The sequence below is a fragment of the Mustela nivalis genome (genome assembly GCF_964662115.1).
Source record: "Mustela nivalis genome assembly, chromosome: 17".
Lineage (NCBI taxonomy): Eukaryota > Metazoa > Chordata > Mammalia > Carnivora > Mustelidae > Mustela > Mustela nivalis.
Window position 1 is genome coordinate 13,958,768 of NC_139036.1, and position 24,373 is coordinate 13,983,140.

Here is a 24,373-nt window from a genome sequence, read left to right on the forward strand (position 1 = left end):
TAACTGACTGAGCCACCCAGGTGCCCCACTTTCCTTTATCTGGCTTGTGATTTTTTGCTGAACAGTGGACATTTAAATCTAATAATGTGATAACTGAAAATTAGATATTCCTCCTTCCCCAAGGTTCCCTGTTTTTTGTCTTTTATTTTTATGGTTGTAAGCTTTCTCTTTGCCAAGGATCAGACTGAGGTATAAACTTAGATTTTTCTCAGGTCTTTTCTGAGCCTTTGCTTGCACATGCAGTTTCTAATTTCCCCTGTACATGCACTTGTTTTTGAATGCTGTTGCTTTTTTGTCTGAATTTCCTGAAAGGGGAAAGACACACGCACAACTGAAGGAAGGGGAAGGGCATTGGACCATTAAGTCTCCAGGCAGCCAGAGCGGGAGGGGCTTGCAACAATGACTGCCATGATCAGAAGCAGCAACCAGTGATCAGAGCACAGATAGCCCCACAACTGTAGTCTAGGGTTCTTTCCACCCACCACAGCTCCCATACGGTATATGCAGCCTGCTCCAGGAATGCCAGCACACCTGCTGGGTGGCTGGGTGGGGGACAGGTAGTGCTTCTGTGCTCTGAGCTGAAATTGATCAGAAGTAACCACAATGTACAGTCTAAGTCTCTTAGAATTTACAACCCTTTAGCAGACCTCAGTTTCAAAATAGTTCTATCACCAGTGTTATTTTAGTCATAATATTTTGTGACTGAACCCTCAAAAATTCTAGGTTATCAAATCAATAAAACCATGTAGTCAACAGTTTATAAAAATACATCTTTATTGTGTTTCAATGTTCCTGCATGATAGATACCCAGTCATATAAACTTAGTTTCCATGTTAAATATAAGTTAAGCAAATACACACACACACACACACACAAATTATAAACAAATCAGCAAAATTGCTGGAAAAATCCCTCCAAGCCATGAATCCTTATTAAAAGTGCACATTGGGATGATTAAACTATCTTAAGTCACCATACTCTGAGAATTGTTACCTGTAGCCAAATCTAAATGTTTAAAGAAGCAATAAAGGGCAAAGTGACTTGGAATAAAACTACAGTTGGTTTCTAAACTTCACGTCCAGTGAGTCAGGAAGTCAAATGGCTCCATCTGACATTTCAGCAAAGTATCATCTTTGTGTAAAAAAGATCAGGGGCCTGTCTGCAAGCCACAGGGAAATGTCAAAACAACCACAGGAGAGCATGGCCAGAAGACTTCGTAGTCACATGGTTCCAGAACATGAATCCCAAAGATGAGGCAGCATCTACTCCACCCCAGAAGCCACCCCAGCTCAAAACCAGACTGCTAACAATGACTACATGAAAATTCACAACTGCAGCAAAACATACACGCATTCATATTATAAAACCTGGAAAAGTCTTGAATTTCAGAATAGAAAGATTCAAACATGAACCTTGAGAGGTTTGTTACTGCGACCAAAATACCCAGGTTGGGACTGGCCTGGCATGTTTCCCTGTAAATTTTGAGATCTAAATCCTTGAGAGCCGTAAGATGCATGTTCTCCTCAGTCTTCTCTCTCAGGGTGCTCAAACACAGGGGACCCACTGTCCCACGTTTCCCACAGCCCCTTTCAGGGTTAGAACAATTCAAATAGCTTCTGGAAGGGTGCTGAAAACTACACCAGGTCCTAATCCCACACAGAGGGCAAAGTCTGGCCCCAAAAGTTTCCATTGCTCGCTAGGAAAGGGCTCCATGCCGGCAGTTCAGAGACGAAAGCAGTCTGTGACTGCCATCAGAGACCCGTCCGTGAGCTCAGCGGCAAAGATGGCCATCAGCACTTCTCCGAAGGTGAACATGGGATCAGATTCGCACCGTGGGGTCAATTACGAGGCTCTGAGGCTGTGGGGCTGCGGACTGTGGACATGAGGTGCGACTTGTAGGTTTTGCTCAGGCCCGTCATCCAGAACTTAAGCAGCTTGACATTGTCTTCCTCAGATGCTCCGAGAATAGTCAGGAGCTTCTGCGTATCCTCTTTGGGTCGACTGTCCACCTTGGTGAATTTGAAAAGGACCTTCACTTTGCTGAAAAAAACCAAAAACACAACTCTCAGACGCCACAGCAAAATCACCACAGTTCAGGTAGCGAGGCCTGAGGGCTTCAAGACCAGCACATGGAGTGGCCACTCACAGCTGTGTGCTCCAGGACTTCTCCCTGGCCCAGCAGTTCTAACCCCACGCCATAAGGCCGCTGCCTCAAAATGGGGGACCCATTTTCTTTCAATTCATTTAAGGACTTTGTTGCTCCTCAGCTTCACTGTATTGCTGGGAATCAGGACAATGTCTGACTGAACTGCATTAAAAATTACTAACAAATTTTATTAAGAAAATAAAGTAACTAGTTAACTTTAATAGAAAAGAAACATCTGTTATCTGGCTTTGGGTTTTTTTAAAAGATTTTATTTACTTGAAAGAGAAAGAGAGAGAGAGAGAGAGAGATGGAAACAGAGCATGAGTGGGAGTGGAGAGAGAAGGAGGAGAGGGAGAAGCAGCTCCCCGCTGAGCAGGGAGCCCAACATGAGACTCGATCCCAGGACCCTGAGATCATGACCTGAGCCAAAGGCAGACACGTAACCAACCACAGCCACCCAGGTGGCCCTGGCTTTCAGATTTTTGAAGTTAATTAAGCAGCAAAAAATAACTGCTTCTCTTGGAAGCAGGTGTCACAGGCATCTCATGCAGGAACATCGTGAGGACTAGAAGTGCTGACCTTGCACAAAGTCACTCAGCGGCCAAGATACTACTTGAACCCATGCTCTTAACCTCTGTTCTACCCCATTTCTCAGGGAGGCCACAGCCTTTTTCTGAAAATAGCTCCTGGTTCTTGCCAGCCGAACCCAACGCTCTCGGCTGGCCAGCACCCCCGTGGGGAAACAGACTCCAGGGGCCAGTGTGGGTGTGCTTACTTCATCCACTCCTCCTTGAGGCAGACAAGGCACTGGTCCACCACGCCCACAGACAGGTTCTGGTTGGTCAAAGCGGCTTCCATCTTATTCAGGATGGTGGGGCCAACTGGGAACAAGGGCGGGTCGTCAGCATGGGGTTGCGAGAGGCAGTCTCAGCGCTCTCATCCCCACTCACTGTGCTGAAAGGCCGGCCGGCCCGGCGGCACCCACCTCGGTCCGCAGCTACGGGACTTCCACTGGTCACAACAAACTCGTACTTGCTGAGGGACTGGTCCCCCTCGCAGCCAGCTGGGTGGAGGCCAGACCGGGGGGCTGCGTGGGCCTCGACGACGACAGCAAACTCTGCAGCAACACAAAGTGCAGGTGCTGGAAGCGTGCCTGTGCCCCGCAGGGACCTGCTTCCCGCTGCTGCCCTTCCCATCAAAGAGCGGAAACCCACCTCTCTCATGCTTGGCCACATCTTGCAGTATGTTTGTCAGTGGAGTTAAGGATTAATTCTTGCCTCAGTTAATGTATTACATTTCAGTAACTAATTATATATCTGAACTCACTTAATGCCAAACAGCCCCGTGACAGAACTCCCAGTGTCAGTCTCATTTTATGACAGGGAAAGAGACTGCTAAGCGCTTCCCGCACACCGCCAATACCCCGGTTAAGAATTTCAAGCTCATCTTCAAAACCGGGAGGCTGTGTTCCAAAAAAAGGTGCGCATCTCTGGGACTCAGGATCCAGCCTGGGACACTGAACGGAATGGCAGCTCGGGACTGCTGAGCCCCCAACGCTCTGACAGTCTACTTTCTGGCCATCTCTCAGAGTGAGCTTGGAGAAGCCACTGGCTAGCCAGGGGAGGCTGGGATTCACACCGAGGCTGACTCCTGAACTCCTCAAACTAAAAGAAAAGGATGCTCATCAGATTCCTGGCTCTCACTGGTGAATGTCAAGGCTGGATAGGATTTAAGGCACATGTAAGAAAACAGTCGCCTTCCTAATCTTGTCATCACCGGCTCAGCTCAGCATAATAACACGACAAACCTCTGACACCCATCTGTGCTGTTTCCACTCCGTGACTCTAATCTGCCTTCCACCGAGAACCACACCCAGTAGGCTACCCTCAGAGGCTGTTCTGTCCAACCCTCACCCGTTTTAAAGACAGAAAACAGAGGCCCGAAGCCACTAGGAAAACTGGTCCTCCTGCTTGAGCAGACAGCGTCCTCAGATCCATGGCTAGGACGCAGTTCCACTTCTGAGCCCAGAAGTGCAGGGCTCGGTCCGACAGGAGAGGGACGTACCTGAGGACAGCACGTGGGCGGGGATCTGCACGTGAGGGCTGAGCCCCAGGAAGTTGCAGCGGTAGGCCTCCTCGTACTGGTTGCTATAAGGGATGACGCGGACACAGCCCACTGGCAGCATCGTCTAGAGAGGACACAGTAACACAGACCTGCACCAGCTGAACATCCCCTGCCCGAATCCATCACCCACACCCCACATGCCCTCCGCAGCTCGGGCCAAGCCTCTTTCTTCCCAGAAGGCATTCCCGATCATGTGGCGCTACTGGGGTGTCTCTCGCGTGGCCCCAGATCCTAACCTGGCAATTGGTCATACGGGACTTGCGCTACCTCTTGCTTTGTGGTGTTAATCTATTATTCTTTGACTTCTGAGATGTCTGTCTCTTCCCTCACCCCACAAAGAGATTATAAACTTTTTGAGGGATTCTGGCATATTCACTTTGTGCCCTCGGCAGACCTAGGCAGATATCAGGCATGAATGAGGTTTCTGAGGACATAAACATCATCAGCCAGGCCTGGGCCTTGGCACCCACAACCCGTCTGAGGTGCAGACAGCATGGCAGATACGCTCCCACCTGACTCATCAGGAATGTTCTGTGCACAGGGACGTGTGCTGACCAAAAGCTGCTTTTAGGGCAGCTGTGAACCATGCAACGGCTTCTTAGAGGGATCTGGGGGTGAGGGCAGGGGAGTGATCACTCTACCAAGGCAGCACAGACTCCTTCCACTGGAAATAAGTGCCACTGATGACTGCCACTTTCAACAGTGCAGAAAAAGCACGGATCTCAGATTCAGGCATGCACGTCTGGGCTGAGCCATCCCTGCATCCTAACATGAAACCCACCGTCGGGATTTTAAAAAAAGAAAAACAAAAAATCACCAGACAGACACTGTCCCACTACAAAACACTTACAAGAAAAACTACTCTTACCCGAAGAACCTCAAAAGCTGACTGGACAAGGTCTGCGTCTCTGCTTTTCCATATCACTTGATTCCCCATGAGAACATGCCAGGCCAACATGCGAAAAGACTGCGCACCCAGAACCTGAAAAACACAGTTCAGTGCGTTCTGCCCTGAATTTTCTTTTGTGCAACTGAAGTTATCTGTGTGTTCTCTTTGTGATGAAGGAAGATGGGTCGCGAGAGGGAAGGACCAGCTGACTTGCCCATGGTCAGGAGGAGGAAGGCGGAGGTCTGGATGAGCCCCTGGCAGCCCGATCCCAAGGCCCTGGCACACTGTAAGATCCCAATTTTATTTTTAAGAACTCAAAGCAGAGAACATGTTAGCAATCTGTAACATTCACTTTTTCTCTCATTACTTTGCTAAATCATTTCCAAGTTTGGGACAAGCAGCATGGCACTTCAGGACCCAGGATGGACCGGGGCTCTCCCACAGAACTCCAGTACACACCACCACCAGAAATACCACACAGATGCACCATCAACCCAGTATCTGCAGCCCCAACTCTCTAACGGTGTCCTTGATTGCTGTTTTCTTTCAATCCAGGAGTCACCTGAGGACCAACAACTGTTTCATTTATTCTGCTGTCCGTCCTATTTGATGCTAGAACAGTCCCTCTCTCCACCTGACTTTTTATAACTTCTCTGACACTGGTGTTTCTGAAGAGTTCAGTCTGTTATTCTATGACTTATAATGTGGCTTAAAAAAAAAAAAGGGACGCTAGAAATATACTTTACAAAACTCCTATAGTTTCAAAACACTCCCACCTCCCATGGGACTGAAATTCCTTCTAACTTTAATCCACACAAGCAACAGACAAGGATGACCTTAGCCAAATACATGATTTTGGTAGGTCAATGTTCCTCATTCAGAAGGCCCACAGAACATCTGCCGTTTAATCAGTCTTTACACCATTTTTCAAAAAGAAAATAACTATCTTTTGTTAAAACTCATGTGCATTGTAAAAATAGTCACAGAGAAACAGGAAAAGGGACTGCCCTTGTAATCTTATCTTCTCGTCTGACCAAATATAACCAGGGCCTACACTGTTGTGTGAGACTCATGTCTCCAATCCGCATGTATACAAACATGCGTACCAGCCTACATGATACAGTGGATGTTTTCCTCTCTGTACTCAAGGACACACCACTGTTTGGGTGCAATTCCTATGGTTGGACATCAGATTCTCCCCAATCTACTGTACGAAGGGCCAGCATTTCCAGTCTGCTAAGCGTCCGATGCTGCATGCAAAGCAGAAGTGCTCTGAGCAGTGCTTCCTTTAAAAGGTTCCGGCGTGACAAGATCAGAGAAAGGACCATGAGAAGCCAACCATGCGGGCTTTCTGTAAAACAGACACCTAGTCATCAGTAGAAGGGGAGCACTGTGCCTGGGGCCAAGGCAACCCAGCTGTCTTTGGCCAGCCACTGAGGGTTTCTGGTTATTCCTAACCAGTCAGTCCCCACTGGGTCTGAACGTCATGGGCCTAAAGGACAAAGTGTACTGGATGAGAAGGTGGGGACTGGGCTATTCTCTAGAGTTTCTGAAGGTGGGTCCATCCCTTGGTCACCTACCTGCCTCATATGCCGAAGGGACTTAAAGACGGACAACTTCCGGGGCTGCCAGTTTCCACAGTCCGAGAGCAAGGACAAATCTGTCGGGCACTTGGTCAGCTCCCGCCCTTCAGCACCCTCTGACAGGACAGGGGCTTTCTCCTCCTCTTCAGCCTCAGAGTTGTCCCAGCTTTCAGATTCCTCTTCCAAGTCTGCAAGACAGACCACAAAGACATTTATGAAACATGTGATCCTTGGATGGGACAGTGTCGTGGTGTCCACCTTAGTCCAAGGCACTCCTGATTGCTGGTTTGGGTTGGCTACCTAGACTGTTTGTCTTCGGAGCCCTGGGGGGAGCGGGGAGGAATCAATCTGTTTATTTACTTAGCCCGGAGCCTCACACTGCACTATGAAGCGGGCACCCATGAGACTATGAGCTGTTTAGGACTGCGGGATAATGCAAAGCAATGACAAGAACGAGCCTAGCTCGGTCACTGCACACTTCCTCGCTCAGGCACTATTCTAAAGGCTTCCACACATTATTTCATTTCATCCTTTCAACTGCCCTGAGGTCAGTACTATTCTCCCCATTTTACAAATAAAGAAGTATTTGTTATTCCCATGAATCTGTGACAACCACAAATAAGGACATCTCTCCATGATCCCAATGAGATCCACAGGGAGGAGGCCTTGTCTGGTCACACAGAATGCATGAGAGCAGCAGAGTCAAGATCTGAAGCCAGATCTGTCCAAATCCAAAGTGTGTGCTTCGACCTAAAATAAAGTCCAACCCGTGACAGAGAGCCCTGCATGCCTGCACATGTATCCTTCCCAGAAGCTCCCACCAACAGACTATCCGTACCATCTTCACTAGCCTAGAAATCTGAAATCTCAGTAAATGGTTCTAGGCCCTGCTGATCTGCGAGGGCATGAAGATACATTGCAAAGGTTTTATCTTTCGGAATATACTCTGCCCTTGCTGAAACTACTCCATTTCTCCCCCTCAGGAAAGCGCACTGAATCCAAGTGCATGTAAAGTCACCTGAGTGCGGGAATAACCTGGAAACAGCTCCAATTCATTAAGAAGGCCAATTATTTGCGACCCATAGCATGTCAAGTGTTATTAGTATTACACTACACACAACGCACATTGCAAATCTGGTTTACCCAATCCCAACGCTGAGGCTGCTGACCTAGGTCACCAAGAATCAAATCATCTCCGGAGGAGGACCACAGACAGGGCCGAGACCAGAGGTTCCTAGGCCGGTACATACCACAGCAGAAAACCCTTAAAAACACACAGGATCCTGAACCCCAGACATGAAGCTCTCGTCAAAAACCTGGGGAGCATTACCCAGACATTGGTGAGGCTTGGGAACAACCCTTGATGGAAACCCAGGGTCTACCTAAAGCATAATACTTTATTATTGTTCAAGTGTCTAGAAAGGGCAAGAACCTGGGGATCCTAAAACAGGGACGAAACCTTCCATCAACCCATCTTCTCTACAGCCTAGCGGCCCAAATAGCAGACCTTCCTGGGTTGCCCAGGGTGATAGATTCCTTCACATGACTGTCAAGGAAAAGGACCCAGGAAACTACAATAAAAACACTAAGGCTAAATGGCAAGCTCTTACAGATGCTCCCCCTGGGTTACTGATCCTAGGGTCCCCGTCACCAGGGTGGAGGGCCGGATGGCTGTGAGACAGCCCCTACAGCCTCCGCAGGCAGAGACGTGCAGCACAAGCACTCCCAGCTCACCTGCAAGCTTCTCCATCTGGACCAAGGTGTCCTCAGTGGGCGCGCCCTCCAGGAGCTTCTCAGTCAGCCGGCTGCCGCACGCCTTCAGGAGCCTGCAGAACAGAGCACCACCTGTGATGTCTTCTTGCCAGAAGGAAACAGAACCTGAAGGCTATCACACCTTTTGATCGCACTCCTCGTTCACAGAAAATATGGGCACAAAAGATCATATTGCACACACCACAAACACAGAATCGGCCAAATCCAAAAGGACAATTCTACACGACAAGGGACTCTGATTCTCCAACAAAAGCCCTGGGGAAACCCGTGGCAGAGGCATCAGAGAAACCGCTCCAGACTTAAGTACACAAGGTGCGTGCTGTGAACTGGTGACCTGATCCCACCTGAAAACTCAATCCTGAGGCAAAACAGGAAAACCAAATACGGATTGGGCTGGATGATGCTAAGGAATCTGTCAGTTTTGTCGGATATGGTTTTACATTTGAAATGCTACAACTAAGATTTGCTTTAAAAAATATTTCCATTCTGTCTGCCTGTGCTCGCTCTCTTCCCCACCCTCTCTCTGATAAATAAATAAAATCTTTAAAAAAAAATTTTTTTTTTCCCAAAAGCAGGCGGCAGTAAAAGCAGTGAAATGTTGCAACCACTATGGCTAAATGATGAAGGAATGCAGCTCATTGCATTATTTCTTCTATTTTGGGTCTGAAAACCTCGCCAGATGATTTTATGTCAGCATGGGAGACAGGGACTCTCTAGTTCGCAGGTCCTCAGGAGCTACCCTCAAAGACCTCCGTTTGAGGTTCCTCCTCTGCGCTCAGAACTGAATTAGACAATGTAGAGCCACGGCTGCATGAGGAGGAGGATCTGAGGGCGTCTATGGGAGAGGTACATCTTGCAATGGAAGGAAGAGAAACAATTTGAGGCCAGAGGACAGACTGTGGTGATTGTTAGAAGAGGGAGACAATTCCTCCCTCCTGACTAGGCAGGTCAGAGCGCCACAGCACACTCCTAACAGCCTCTGCTAGAAGGGCCCTAGCAGCCTGCACCGAGCTGCCAGGGGACTGCAAACCTTGGACCACTGCAGCCCTGAATGACGAACCCCTGAGAAGCTCAGCCAGAACCATCCAGGCCAGTCACCCAAATCCTTGACCCACAATGCTTGTTGGAGACAAGAAAGGGAGATCACTGCTCTTGGTGCGAGAGCATCACCTTAAACACTTGGGGAAGGGAGTGCCACCTAAATCCATTTTCCGCATGCCCAGGGGAAGATGCCCAGAGGAAAAGGAGGCAGGTACAGCACAGAGGCCCCCAGGGAACTCAGCCAACAACAGCTTCCCCAGATTCATGCAGCACCCAAGCAATGACTGCTCTCATTCTAACGGGTGCTAAAAGACTGCAAATCTCGTTACCAAGCAAAGGAGGTGTGAAGGCATGCCCACAAGTTGTCATCGCTTGTCAGGGATGTCAGCGAACGGGCCGCGTTGCCATTGCGCTGGTGCAGGAAGGGCGTGAAGGCCGTGTTCATCCTCTGGGCGCGCTGTGGGCAGCCAAACTGCTCTGCCTCAAACACCTGAAATGCAAAGGGAAAGGGTGTTCTTTGAACCGAACAATGACAGCAGAGCAGCGCAGAGCCAGCTCATTCATAGCCAACTTCCCGGCTCCTGCTCCGGAAGACTCTGTCCCTGTTCTGCTGCCCTGATGCATAGAAAGTGCCAGTGGTCTCCTCATTCCAAACAGAATGGTTTCTGCCTCACAGCTTGATTACAAGCCACCGATTTCTCCTGTACCCTATTCCACAACCAACGCGCCGAGCACCTGCGGGTACTCAGGAGGCACACATGCTTGCGTGGCCACTACTGTTATTCTCCACATACTTTCAGTCTCCCCCGGTCCCAGCACATGGAGGCTTTCACTGCAAGACCTTGTGTGTGTGTTTGGGGGCGGGGGTGGGCATGTGCCCCATCCTGGCACTGAGGTGAGAGAGAAACGAGGCCCTCCAGCTCCATCTATGCCCTGTCGCAGGAAAATCCGCAACTTTCCAACATGGCTGCCACCCCACCTGCTGGGCTGACTACAACGAGGTCTCCCAGACCCTGCATCGGACCAGAATACGACTGACAACAATAAATCGACACCGACAAACAGTAAACAAATACGACCGACAAACAATAAACAATAAACTGTCGGCGCTGGTGGCTCAGTCGGTTGAGCTCTTGATTTTGGCTCAGGTCATGATCTCAGTGTTGTGCAATCAAGCCCTGGGTCAGACTCCTAGCTGAGGATGGAGGCTGCTTGGGCTTCTCTCTCTCCCTCTGCTCCCACCCTGCTCTATCAAAACAAAAAAACACCCAAATAAAACAAAACGAACAAAAACCCCAAATCCTGTGGTTTTAACCCATTGAGGTCTGGAGGCTGTTTGTCATCACAGCATAACCTGGCCCATTCTGAGAGATGCGATGCCACAGCTAGAGGTCTACGCTGGCGATGGGTCTACAACATGACTCGTGCACAGGCTTTCAGATGAAGGTCAGAGGAAGCAAAGACGCCAGGAAGGAAGCAGGACATGTGAGCATAACGAAGAAGCCAGAGCCGAACAAGAAATGGGACAACAGTGGACTCGAGAGAGCCACTGAGTGAAGCAAGCAGGACTGACTGCCGCAGCCCGACTCTGAAGTAGGAAGACCACAATTCAGACACAGCAACAGCCGCCAGACCCGGAGATCATAAAACCACCCTTGCTCTGACCCCGTCAGTGCCAGGCTCCTCCCCCACTGCCACCCACGCTCCCTCCACGTGGGGTCACCTTGAGCGCCTTGCCCTGCAGCTCATCAATGATCCCTCGGATCTTCCCAAGCAGGAAGGGCCAGGAGTTGATGAGGTAAATCCGGTCCATCATGATGGCGATGATGCTGTACCAGCGCTGGAAGCCCCTGGCCAGGCTGTCCTTGATGAAGAAAGTGTGGCTGAACACGAAACCATGCTGCTCGTCCCCAAAGAAGATGGGGCCTTCCCGGCCAGGGCAGACCTGCGAAAATCAACAGCCATTGCAGGACACAGTCCTGTGCCTGCTCTAGTGACACAACTCCTCCTTCTCTAACCTAGCTTTCTGCAGTAAGTAACTGGCATTAATTATGGGAAGAGTGGGGGAGGTGGGGACAAGACAAGAAAACTGCTCTCATCTGCTCCTGGGATCAAACTTTCTAAAGATAACATTTATTACCATGGATTGCAAGGGCCAGTCAAGTAGGTTCATGACTTTTTTCTACCCTGAGCCATGAAAAACTCCTGTTCAAATGTTGTATCTATTCTGGACCCCAATCTGCCAACATCACTCATTCAGAATACACTGGAGAAGATCAGAGCAGTCACTGTAGTCCATACAATAAAATGTGCATACTTTACTTACAGGAGAAAAGTTAGGTCTCTCTCGAGACACATTCACTCTTCACACACAATTCACACAATTATCTGCCTCCAGAAGATTAGCAGCAGGAAACCAGAGGGAACCAGCTAAAGACAGGCACCCTGCCACCATACGTGAGAACTGAGAGGAGGGCTCAGCATGTCCCATCAGGTGAATATGGAGAAGGGAAGATTTGTAATTGAATCATTAATTCTTCCTGACAGATAAAGAAAAGCTAAGGGGCACCTGGGTGGCACAGTTGGTTGAGCCTCTGACTCTTGGTTTCAGCGAAGGTCATGATCTCAGGGTTGTGAGATCAAGCCCTGCATCAGGCTTGGTGTCCAGCACGGAGTCTGCTTGAGATGCTCTCCCTATCTCCCCTCCCAATCATGCGTGCACAAATACGCACTTTCTCTTTCTAAAATAAATAAATCAATCTAAAAAAAAACCAGAAAATCAAAAAATATAAAAGCTAAGACTTGAATTCAACAATAGGACCCAGGTAGTTTAGGAACAAACTGATTCACCCTTCAGGAGGTATACATGGTAACCCACTAAAGAATATGATGATGATGGAGATGATAACCACATAACCTAGAAACAGTTAATGTCTTAGAAATATACTCATCAAGAACTGAGATAATGAGGGGCGCCTGAGTGGCTCAGTGGGTTAAGCCGCTGCCTTCGGCTCAGGTGATGATCTCAGGGTCCTGGGATCGAGTCCCGCATCGGGCTCTCTGCTCAGCAGGGAGCCTGCTTCCCCCTCTCTCTCTCTGCCTGCCTCTCCCTCTACTTGTGATTTCTCTCTGTCAAATAAATACATAAAATCTTTAAAAAAAAAAAAAAAAGAATTGAGATAATGAGGGATGCCTGGGTGGCTCAGTTGGTTGGGCTCAGATCATGATCCCAGCGTACAGGGATCAAGTCCCACATCGGGCTCCTTGCTCAGCAGGGAGCCTGCTTCTCCATCTGCCTCTGCCTGCCACTCAGCCTGCCTGTGCTCGCTTGCTCTCTCTCCCTCTCTCTGACAAATAAATAAATAAAATCTTAAAAAAAAAATAATTGAGATAACAAAAGTCTGGTGCTTGAATGATAAGCTAGCAACCATTCAGAACACTGAAGTCTAGCCCAACTTACTCCAGAGTTGGAGAGAACCAGGGCTGCTGCGCGCTCCCTACTCAGTGATCACCCCGTCCTCTTCGTGAAGGACTGACCTCTGCCTTCTTTCCTATAACTGGTACTGAACCTGTTCAGGGCGTCTGGGAGAGTGTGTCATGTTCCCACAGAGCTCCCTCCAGGGTCACGGTGCTCACCTCACAGCTCAGGCTCCGCACGCAGGCCTGGCGGACGATGCTGAAGAGCTGGGGGTGGTTGGGGTGCTGGTGACTGACATATTTAATCGAGGTCTCTTTATCATGGCTGATATACCCAGGATGTCCGGCAGCAAGGGACCGGCAGCCCTACCACGGAGAAGGAGAAGAAAACCAATTAGTCAAGAAGTAGGAAACAAACTTTCTTACACACACCTGAACAAAAAAACCCAATCTATTTTCACATAAAAATAACTGCCTTCTAGAGTTACGCTTCTCAAGATTTCAATGTTTCCCGAATAGGAAAACCGAACACTGATCACAAAGACCATCAATGTATGGGTAGGAGATGTCAGAGTAGGAGGAAGAGACCAGATCTCTGGGCACTGCGTAGCAGCTGTTATGAAGGGCTCTGCATACACTGTCTCGTTTAATCCACAGTGCAACCCTATGTGATGATTACAGCCAGAATTCTCACGTTCCAGAAGGCAAAGCTGAGGACCAGGGTTGAAAAGTGGCTCACACAGGGAGTATGCTAGCCTCTGTCCCTGGTCCTGACACAACCACTTTGCAGGGGCCTCAGGAGGCCGCCTGCATTCCCTGGGGTGCGGCACCCTGAGAACATAAACTCAGAGCCTGTGCTAGGGAGTGGACTGGACTGGGGGCCCTGGCTCCTGCCCCCCCTGGAAGCCACCACCACACTGGCACTGAGGCCATGCATCCCAGAGGCTACCCCCACCCAGAGAATGCACAAGATGGGATGAGGCCAGCCCCTCTCTGTGAGATGCGGGACCCTTCCTGTAGCAATGCCAGCTCAAGGAATCTCTCCATCCAGCACTCTTTCTTTCCTTCCTTCCTCTCCTGCAGAGATGTCAGACTGGCTCGAAGCGGCAAGGCTCTCCCGACCTTCTACTGCCTCACAAGTGTGTCCAGCAATAAAGAGAGCAATCTTGCGCATGCAGTCTGCCTCTCAGTGCAACCGAACTACAGTGGCTAGACTCCCCTCCACCCTGCAGTGGCAGGTCTAACACCATTCCTGATTTCAGGGCCCGACCCAGGTCTGTCACACAAAGCAGCAGCCTGTTGAGGGAACCTCAACTTCATTCCCTAGAGCTCACACAATGACACTGAAAGTAACAGCCAGGCCCCCGTGAGGAGGACGCTTTCCAAGACACTGGACTGAGGGAAGTGGAGCCGAGGACGGGCTAGTGTGCAGATGGGAGCATGCAGAGGGAAGGGCCGAAAAGCAAATGGCAACTGTCAATTGTGTCAACTGCTGGCACAGGATGCGTGGAAAAAGCTAAAGCTGGGATCACGGGAAAGAACTACAGGGACACAGAGAGAAGTGATCACATTCCATAGGGCCCACGAAGAATGGTCTGCACACATCATAGGAAGCGCACACCATTCTGTGAGGTCATGTCCACGGTTAAGTTCTACAGGGTCTTCTGCCCACCCTCCAGGTCAAATTCACATCAGCATGAATCCCAGTCAAGAAAGAAACGTCTCCAATACCCTGAGGGACACTTGCCTCGCACATGTCTGACTTTTTGGGTCCTGGGCTGCTGGACTCTGCGCTGGCCCCTTCCGCGGGACTGTGAGCGCGGATCCGACTGCTCATTTGAATGCCACCTTCCTCCTCCTCGGCCTGCTCCCCCTGGCCAGGGCTGTCCCCATTCCCAGCCCCCTGAGGAAGCGGGGCGTGCAGAACTTCCGTGCAAAAGAGAGTGCGGGGGCCGTGGAGCTCACAGAAGTGACAGAGAGCGACAATGGCATTCATGGTGTCCTGGAGACAGCAGGAGGCCTGTGGGGGGGAGAAGAGGAAACATCATCAGCTGGCCAGCCTCTGTTCACGCCGCAGAACGCACCCGCTGCTCTGGAGCACAGGGACTGGGCGGGTGTCATCAGCAGGCTTCCCGGCCAGCAAGGCGGGTCACCCAGCTATCCAGCCAGCCAGCTGGCCTCAGCAGACAGAATACAGTGCCTGCCTACTAGGGGTTGCAGTGGAGGAGGGAGAGTATGATCAAGGATCACACAGAAAACCCTTCAGTTAGAGCTGTGACAGGGCTAGGAGGTGGCCAGCCCAGGGAAGAACACAAGGATGAGGGACAATGCGGCAAATATGACACAGATCAAGGGGATCTGGAGGCACTCATTTATTCTGTCAACAGCTGCTGTGCTGGGTGATATGATACTGCCCTCATGGCGCTTACCTTCTAGGAGGGGAGGGACACACGACAAACTGCTTGCTCTCCTGTGGTGACAGCTTTGGGAAGAAATGTATGGCAGGTGGGGGTGGGGGGAGACTCAATGGAGGAGGTGCGATGTGATTTTGGATGCAGGGGCTCTCTGAGTGAGAGCTGAAGGGAAGAAGGGAGCCATGGGCTCAAGGAGGGGGCATGTCAAGGGGTGTGTCTACAGCTGGGGGATAAGGGCAGAAGATTAAAAGCAGGTGGACTTTAGAGACCCTTCTAGGCCGCAGTGAACACTGATTTTCTTCAGACTGGAGACTCTCTGACAGGTTCTGATGAAAAATATGATAAATGTGAGTACTAGACAGTGGCCAGGATTCAACCCTTCTCTTTTGGGGACCCTCTCCCCCATTGTGGAGCCAAAGAAGATATCTTCTGTCCTCATTCCCCGACATGGGTGTGACCAAGGCGTGACAGTCAGACACACCTGCCCAGAAACCCGAACCCAGTGCTCCCATGTCGGGGAGTGAGTCGCAGGTGACCGCATCCTCAAAACCCCACATGGTCTGTCACCGCATCCTCCCAGCAGCCTCCCTTCTCCAGGCTGCTCGCTAACTCTGCCACCCACCCGGCATCTTGCAGACCACCTCTCAGCTGACATGAGAGGTGGTCTGCTCCCGTCTGTGCTCCTGAGGAAGGGGTTGGAGCTCGAGTGACAATGGGAACAGCAGAGGCCAACACAAAACAGACAACTCAAGACAAAGTCAGCTGGGCTGATGTGAGTCAGGCAGGCGGATCAGAGGGGGACTTGCGGGTGCCTGGCACGCAGGGAGAGCTGGGGCACAAGATACTGCTAGAGAGAGGTGGGCAGTGGACAGAGTTTGAGAGACAGTAGGACATTTAGCTGGAAAATCCTGAGAGCTCCATGGAGATTCTGGACTACAGAAGCAGAGAGGGCTGCAGAGGACGAAGGTCCAGGACACTCCACAGACCTGCCTGACTCACCATCTCACCACTCACTTCTTCCTCACACGTCCCTGTTGAAGGCCTCCCAAACCAGCTCCCCAGAGCAGCTGCCCACTTACACTGCATCACTCTCTCCCCTCCTCCGCTTTATTTCAGTTCTCCTAGAAACTGTATTGTTCGTGTTTCCCTGCATGAACCTTCCCTAAGATGGGGGTGGGGGTCTAGTTCCTGACACACACTGGGGGTGTGTACTGAAGATGAGTGGGTTTAGGAGCTGCCCACAGAAGAGAGGACAGTTGCTGCCACAGAAAGCAGAGAGGTCCTCAAAGATACCTATGGGCAGAACAGCTTCAAGAGCACAAGCATGGGAACACCGGATTCTGAGCACCTAGTGTCATGAGACCCAAACAACCCAAATTCACTTTTTTTTTTTTAAGATTTTATCAAACAGCCAAATTTAAACAGAGGTTCCACCAGGCTCACTCTAGTGAGATCAAGGAAAATGACGATTTAAGCATGTGCTGCGGAAGAGGAGCGAGGCAACCAACAATGGAGCAAGAATCCCAGAGGAAGAAGCTTTGAGACCCAAAGGCAGAGGCATTAACCCTGGAGAGGGGCCATGTCTTCCCTTCAGAGGCATAAAAGGGAAATAAGGTTCCCTCCAGCAAAACACCTGCGCGAACATGGCACGAGAAGGGCGCACCCCGTTTACCACAGAGCACCCACACGAGCCTCTATGCTCAGCAAAATTACGTGTGTACCATCCCGCCTAGACAAGAGCACACAAGGCCATGTCCAAATGAGTCGTGCACGGCAGCAGCGGCCACACTGCAGCTCTAAGGCCTGACATTTTCTAGTAAGAGAGAAAAAAAAGAGCAGATTCTAAGAGCAACGCACTTAGCAGCTTACTTGAAGAGCCACCATCAAGCAGCTTACTGCCAACTTAAAATCAGACCCGGTTTGGGGGTTCCCGAGGCTCTGAATGGCTTAGCAGTCTTCCTGCCTTCTGCTCAGTGACAGCAAACTGGCACTGCAGCCGAACTCTGAGCTGAACTTCTGCACCCCTATGGCGTTATTTCATAAAGAATGTCTTTAAACATAAATATATTTACTTCTTTTAAAAATACAAAATATTTACAAACATTAGGTCCTTATTCTTCCTACTTCAGGTTACAAGGGACTGCCCTGGCAGCACCAACACCATGCCAAGTTAACCCTTCAGACCTTAGGCCTACGAGTCTCCCTCCTCCTGGAATGGGATGGACAGACCAGAGGTGAGGTCGCTAAGCTACCTCTCAGCATCCATGGTTAACACAGCAGACTTTCATTAATAGTTTTTTGTTCTGTTTTGTTTTTTTAAAGAAAAGCAGTTCCAATCACGAGTACCACAGCCTCAGACAGCTAGTGGAAGACAGGGAGGTATCACTTAACTCCAAAACCACACAGAAAAAAGTCTGTCTCCAGCCTTTACGTGCCAGATGATGTCAAACATCTTTCTTATCCCAACAACTACCCTTAAGCTGAGAAACAGAGGCCAATCCGCACCTCTGTCAGGTTAACCCCACAACATGTGCAACAGAATTCTGAGTAGCAGGTGATCAGTTCCTCTACCCAGCCCACTTCCAATTTGTACCAGATGTTTATGGAAGAAAATAAACTGGCTTGAGTATGCCTAACAGTTCTTCCCTTCCTTCTAACGAGCTTTCCAGAATCCAAAGCAGCAGCAGTAATCTGCCCCCACCCCTTCAACTTTATACTCAAAGCAAGACCCAAATACGTCAAAGGGGTGGGGCCCTTTTCATGGTGCTGGCCTGGCCCTGGGTCTATTTCATTCTCATTTCCTGTGTGGTCTTCTCATAGGACCATGGAGGCTCAAAGAGTACTTTGCCAATAAACACAGCATCACAACGGCTCTTAGCCAGCAACGAGCCCCAGAATTCCCTGCTGCTTCATTACCTAGTCTTCTTCAGGGGAGTCTCATTAGGTCAGCAGCTGCATCCCAGCAAGTCCAAGGTAAAACGTTCCACAGGGGATGACTTCCAACTCAAACCCATTCACACCGCGGTGGCTCCAATATTTCTACCAGCTTCACCTGGATTTCTGTTCATGAAGTTCCCTGATGACACGTGAAAGGCAAACACAGTCACGTACCACGATTTCTCAATCTCTTCATAACAACGTTGACAATCCAATGCCGGGAGCACTTTCCCTGCTGTGCCAGGGAGTCCCTACTGCCACTCTGGCTCGTCACCAGGGGTGGTGCCAGCTGTCCACGGGCTGGAGAAGCAGCACCTCTTTTCAGCAAACTCTTTCCTCCTACTTCTCTGCCTCCAGTGGCTGCTGCTGATCACCTGGAACCTCAACCCACAATGCGCCAGTCTTTGGGTAAATACTTTCCTCCAGGTGATAAGGCTGTGTCCAAAGAGACCCGCAAACTGGAAAGAAATGTGGTCTCCTACCCGCGATGGAGAGCACTGATCTGGGCCTATCACTTCATCAGAGTGCGGGCCTCAGAACGCCAGCCTGGGAGAAAAGAAGTCCTGACACACACCCTCTTCCCTAAACCAGAGGCAAGGCAAAACCTGGGTTGGGGGGGAAGGCGGAGGGTTCAGTCTCCTGGTAACATTAAAGGGGAAGGAATCGGGGCATCTGGGTGGCTCAGTGGGTTAAAGCCTCTGCCTTTGGCTCAGGTCATGACCCCAGAGTCCTGGGATCGAGCCCCACATCGGGCTGTCTGCTTAGCGGGGAGCCTGCTTCCTCTCTCTCTGCCTACTTGAGATCTGTCAAATAAACAAAACTCTTCAAAAAAAAAAAAAAAATGGGGGGAGGGGAACGAATCAACGACTCTGACGGGGTCTGAACCCAGGTCACGTTCCTCATCCCTTTACCGTCCGTGGATCTGCCCCCCACCCTACATCTCAGGTTCTTAGCCACCCCCTTCGACTCTGGCCCCTCAGCACCCCGGTCGCCAACACCGCACACCAGCTCGAAGAGCGGTGGTGCCCCAAAGCTACCCCGAAGGCTGTCAGGCTTAATCCAAGGCCCGTAGGCCCGAACCATTCCCCTTCATCGCCCCCCGCGACTCCCGCCCGCCGCCCCGACCCGTCCCTTCCAAAACCCTCCTCCCGGAAGCCAGGCTCTCCTCACCCTCCACGAAGCCGCTCCACAGCCCGGGTTCGAACGACTTGGACAAGCCAGGTGGCCGCTCCGGGGACTCGCTCCCACACGGGCACTACCCAACCCCCCGGACGCCGCAGAGCCGAATTCCCACCTGCGGGGAGAGCTCAGAGCCCGGCTCCAGCGCTCCGGCCGCGGCGCACCTGACAGCGTCTTCCTCACAGGACTCGCCAAGCGTGTCCTCCTCGAGCCTGTCGTTCCCCGGGCGCCCGGCCCCGCCGGGACGCCAGCCTGGCCCCGCGAGCCTCCCACACCTCCCGTCCGCCCGGGAAGTCAGCTTCGGTCCCGTCCGCCTCACTCACCCGGGACCGCCTAGGCGCGGAGCCCGAGGCGCGTGACTCGGCCGGGACGTACCATCCGCCCACCCCACGGGGGGGGCCGCGGGCTGGCCAGGCGCGGATCTGCACCGCAAAGCGAGGGGAGGCATTGTCCAGCCCGCACACCTAAGAAGACCACGAGAGCCGGACAACTCCGAACTCTGGCGGGGAACCTGAAGCGGCTGCCCGACACCGGCCTCTTCCGCCGCCTGATTTCCGCGCCTCCACCCACCGAGAAGTACGGAATGGTTCCAGCCGCACCGGCCGGGCTAGTGGAGGAAACCATTTCAAGGCGGGGGGGGGTAATACTTAAAATTAAAAAAGCATTTCAAAAAGAGATTTGAGGGAAAATGTAGCCAGCCTAGTACACGAGGTCCACATCGAATAGGAAAAGAAACATAACGTCTCGGCTTTATAGAGAGCGGGGCAACAGCTTGTGGTTTCACCGTTGGCTTTCATTAAATTGCCGATGAAACCCGTCTTCTGTGGGACGTGCGGGCAGGTGGCCGGGAGGGGCCGTCACGTGACGTGAGGCTACCAGGCGACGCGGTTGGAAAGCTAGGTGGGTAACTCGGGTTGTGGGGGCCGGCTGACTGCGCATGTGCGTGGCACACGCCTACCGGAACAATAATCCGTCCGAGGTTTTTTAAAACTATGAGTCAGTTTTTAAGTAATACATATTTTTTAACACCTGGGCACCTGTTAGTCAGCCTGTCCACTTAAAGATTAATTTTGAAGCCCTCAGTGCATGCATGATGTGATGTGGGCCCTCTGAGGGAAGAGCTAGAGGGACTTGAATCGCACTCCGGACGGCAGGAAATTCGTTTGAGCTGCGAGACGGTGCTGCCACCTTGTGTCGGGTCGGATCAAAGACAGCCGACCTCCGCTCTGGGCGCCTGTCCACGGAGTCCTGGTGCTTGTGGCTCCCGCAGGCGGTGTCCAGAGGTGGTTGTCGTCGAGTGTTGGGGAAATAAGCCCCCACCTTTAGGAAGTAGAAGTAGCCGGTTGTTCTGTTCTGTTTTGTTTTGTTTTGTTTTTTAATCACCACGGTCACTTCTTTCTTTGAATTTCCGCGTTACACTGAAGAAAGGAAAGAATGAAATTGCAATTTGTTTTCTGTCTTCCTTTAGTGGTGTGATAAAAGATTAAGGAGTGTGGGAGTTAGGCGGCTAGTCGTTGTCTTTTTATGTTTAGTCTTACCAATCCAATTTCTTGTGATATTGGACAGCACAGACTTAATATTGGCTTGTAAGTCGCAAGATAATTTTTGAACCAAACAAAGAAAACCCGCAAGGATATACTGATTTGGAATTCTGTTTTTTATTTTTGCCGTCAACAGTTCAGACACTTGAATTTTATTGAGTTTGCAAAAATTCTTGGAAAGCCTTAGCGGAAAGGTGCAAAAACTGTTTGCAGCCTTCTGGTGTGGCTGGGCCTTTACAATTTCTAAGAGAAAACATCATTTCAACATTTGTCAGAGTGGACAGGATTCACCTTGAAAATGGCCACAGCAGCAATGCTAAATACAAATCTGCTTTGGTGTTTTAATTTAATACTAGTTGCTTGTTAAATATTAAATACCAAGCGCTTCCTTTCCATCTAATAATAAACTTTACCACGTCATTATGGATTCACACTTGTTAAATGCCTTTTACAATTAGCAGAAGTTCTCTGCTCTCAACTTTTGATTTTAGGAAAGGGTAGGATTTTTCTTTGTTTACCACCGTTATTTCAACTGCCTATAAAAGCTACCACTGATTTTTCCTTTTCACAATAATTGATTTACACAGACATTAACCCATTCATTTATTTTCTCCAGGCCTTTTGCAATTGCTCAGACTTGTGTACAAATAATGTTTTCTTCTACAAATTGGTTACCATTTCAAGTCGCACCCCAGAAACTTAGAATGCAGAAAGCCCAAACTGCATCTTTGAAAAGCAAGCAGGGGGTAGAGAATTAGAATACAACGGACCCTTCACATAACTTGAGGAGGGAACTTGAATGAACACCAACATTTCAGCTCCTAAAAACCCAGGACTTAGGTTTCCCCCTCTCCCAAACTGTTTCTTAGAAAAGTATTTGTCCCTGATTAGATTACAAGGCACTTCTCTGTTATTAAGGCACCTTTTACAGTACTATTCTATCACCTACTTTTGTTTGGGGTTTTAGTTTGCTAAAAAAAAAAAAAAGGAGGTGCCATCCATACAAGCAGAAAAATCCCACTGCTTTATTGCCCATTGGTACCATTTTAAGGCTCAGAAAATATCTGCCACCATTTAAAAAACATGCAACCAGGTGTTTCTTTAAATAATACCTTGTGCTAGTATATCCCAAATTGGAGCTAATGCAGATTAAGCATACACATTTAAGAAATTTTATACTAAAAGTTAAAACTCGTCCCTTTAGGTAATTTACTTGGTACCAGTAGAAATAGAAGCATAAATAAATACCTAAGGCAAATACCGACGTCTAAGGGCAATTGTTCTCATTAAGCCAGAGTATTAACATTTGATATGACCACGAAAAGACAGACTTGAGGAAAGTCTGCGGAAACCTGGTAGGTCTGCTAATAAACACCAACCCAAGGCTACATCCCTGCCTTACTTCCCTGGGTGCAAACTCACCATCTTCTGGTGCCATCAAAACACAACAGGTATTCCTAAGCAAACCTTTTCGCAAAATAATTTGCTGCTGAGAATTAACTCAGAGAAACAGCTAAGGGTATCTTAACTATTCTTGCAAACAGTTTCAGCAAGCTGACTACTCAGCAAACAGATTCCGGTTAACTCCAAAAAAACAAAACACAGGCATAGCCAGGTCACATGTTTTCCAGAGACAGCATGTGTGAAGTCTTCTCTTAGTAACAAATGAGGACACTCATCTCCTTGATTCAAGATTTTCAGAAGTTACTCCTGTCAAGAGAAACCACTCCCTAGTTTCTTTAACAGAAATAATTTAATAGATGCCTTAACCAGGTGTTGGAGAAGCGGGGAAACATCTCACCGAGGTAGACACTGCAGAAAGTAGATACCACCTGTAGGGTTTGCGGGACAGGGGGAAGAGGTTGGCATTAACAGCATTTAGAAGGCTGGAGGTGCCCAGCAGAGCTGGATCCCCAAGCTACATGGGCAGGTGAGGGAGGTGTGCCTTCTGAGGTCAGCATCTCTCAGTGGGTATGTGGAGCCTAATTCTAGGAGCACAGGAAACACAACAGGGGCCTCACTGTTGCACCGGACCAGGGACAAAGAGCTGTTGCTGGGGTTTTACTCTTCAACGGGAAGCAAACAGCGGGGAGCCCATGCTTTTTTCTTCCCTAGCCTTCCATTCTGCCTCTTGCTGGCAAAAGAAACGTGGTGTGCAGAGGTCTTGCCCCAGAATCAGAAAATTTGTTAAGGTGGGTATGAAGCTAAGAGCAGCACTAAGGAGGGGCAAGGATGTGTGGTTCACAGATGGCGGGGTTTTAATGAATTATTTTAGGAAAAAATGAACCATGACCACTTCATTAGAATCCCACAAGAGAATTATTCTTAAAGTCGTCATGACTCATAACTACTAGGATTCTCAAACACATTTTAGGTGATTTTAATTTAGATCCAGGTAAATTAGAAAGTTGTCCAATTTATTTTTTAAAAAGTCTGTAATTCACTAGGCTGATAAAAAGAAAATTTTGTGAAATATTTTTCCTTTCCTAACTATAGATCCACATAAATGTAAGCGGGAATGACGTGGCCCACAAGGGGCACTAATTTGAGCTAGAGGATTTCACAGTTTTGATGAAGGGTTAAATCCAGCCATCTGTCTCTTTTCGAATCTGATTTATTGGCATTCCCGGTCTGTGGCTTCTTTCCTGCCGCAAAGCAGAGTAGGTGCTGCCCCAGTCCATATGACCCCAAAGCCTCTTTAGGGACTTTTTACACAACTCATGAGGTGTCACTTTCTGTGAAAAATGAAAACGTGACTGATTAGACAAATTGACATTTTAAAAAGTGAATGTTTCTAGCAAGAGAGAGACATTTTTAAGGACCAAATTCTAATTTAATCTGATCACACTTTACGAAGACCCCACACTGTTCCCCGGCTTAATCAGTGAGTCCTCATCAGACACATTTTCAGACTTTTGTCAAGAGACTCTGAACATAATAATCAAAAGGCAGCCCTGTAGCTTAACTGAAAATGCTCCCGGAAGAAAATGCAAGAAAGTCTGGCATTGATCTCATAAAAAAAGCCATTCCCAAGACTACAGAAGAGTAGCACACACCACAGGTTTAGCGCAATAGCATCTCCTGAATTGAGTTCATTGTCACCAAAATGCATTTTGATTCTATTTATGAAAAATTAGCTTCTGTGTTATGAACTGAACTCTCCCAGACTTTTTTTTTCCTCTTTAAAGGCAACCAATATCAAACTTCAGATTCAAATCTTCCAAAAATCCCTGGTTTAACATTTCTGTTCACAATGAATATATCCTTTAAAAACTTTCAGAATATATCCTTTAAAAACTTTCAGAGGGGGGAAAAGTGATACAGAAGAC

The 24,373-nt window shown here is 49.3% G+C and overlaps 1 protein-coding gene across 6 annotated transcripts; it reads right to left on the bottom strand.

Moving 5' to 3' along the window:
• Positions 1–756: 756 nt before the first annotated feature.
• FLCN (folliculin) lies at positions 757–20,100 on the bottom strand. 6 transcript variants are annotated; one of them, XM_082706849.1, is made up of 13 exons: positions 19,495–20,072; positions 18,304–18,463; positions 14,721–14,993; positions 13,193–13,339; positions 11,280–11,501; positions 9,886–10,046; positions 8,477–8,568; positions 6,740–6,930; positions 5,139–5,252; positions 4,211–4,334; positions 3,132–3,263; positions 2,922–3,027; positions 757–2,040 (listed from the first exon to the last, which is right to left on the bottom strand). In XM_082706849.1, the coding sequence occupies exons 3-13, from the start codon at positions 14,967–14,969 to the stop codon at positions 1,839–1,841; spliced, it is 1,740 nt and encodes a 579-aa protein (XP_082562975.1). In that variant the 5' UTR covers positions 14,970–14,993; positions 18,304–18,463; positions 19,495–20,072; the 3' UTR covers positions 757–1,838. The 6 variants fall into 6 exon arrangements, with proteins under 6 accessions (XP_082562975.1, XP_082562976.1, XP_082562974.1 ...); XM_082706850.1 differs by having other exon boundaries at positions 19,619–19,856; XM_082706848.1 differs by lacking the exon at positions 18,304–18,463 and having other exon boundaries at positions 19,619–20,100.
• Between the last annotated feature and the right edge of the window lie 4,273 nt (positions 20,101–24,373).

Excerpts from the sequence above, each read along its gene's own strand:
- FLCN (XM_082706848.1), bottom strand. The coding sequence starts at position 14,969 with ATGAATGCCATTGTCGCTCTCTGTCACTTCTGTGAGCTCCACGGCCCC. Across the intron at positions 6,931-8,476 it reads CCAGATGGAGAAGCTTGCAG|ACTTGGAAGAGGAATCTGAA; the intron begins GTGAGCTGGGAG and ends TCTGTCTTGCAG. Across the intron at positions 4,335-5,138 it reads CAGCTTTTGAGGTTCTTCGG|ACGATGCTGCCAGTGGGCTG; the intron begins GTAAGAGTAGTT and ends TGTCCTCTCTAG.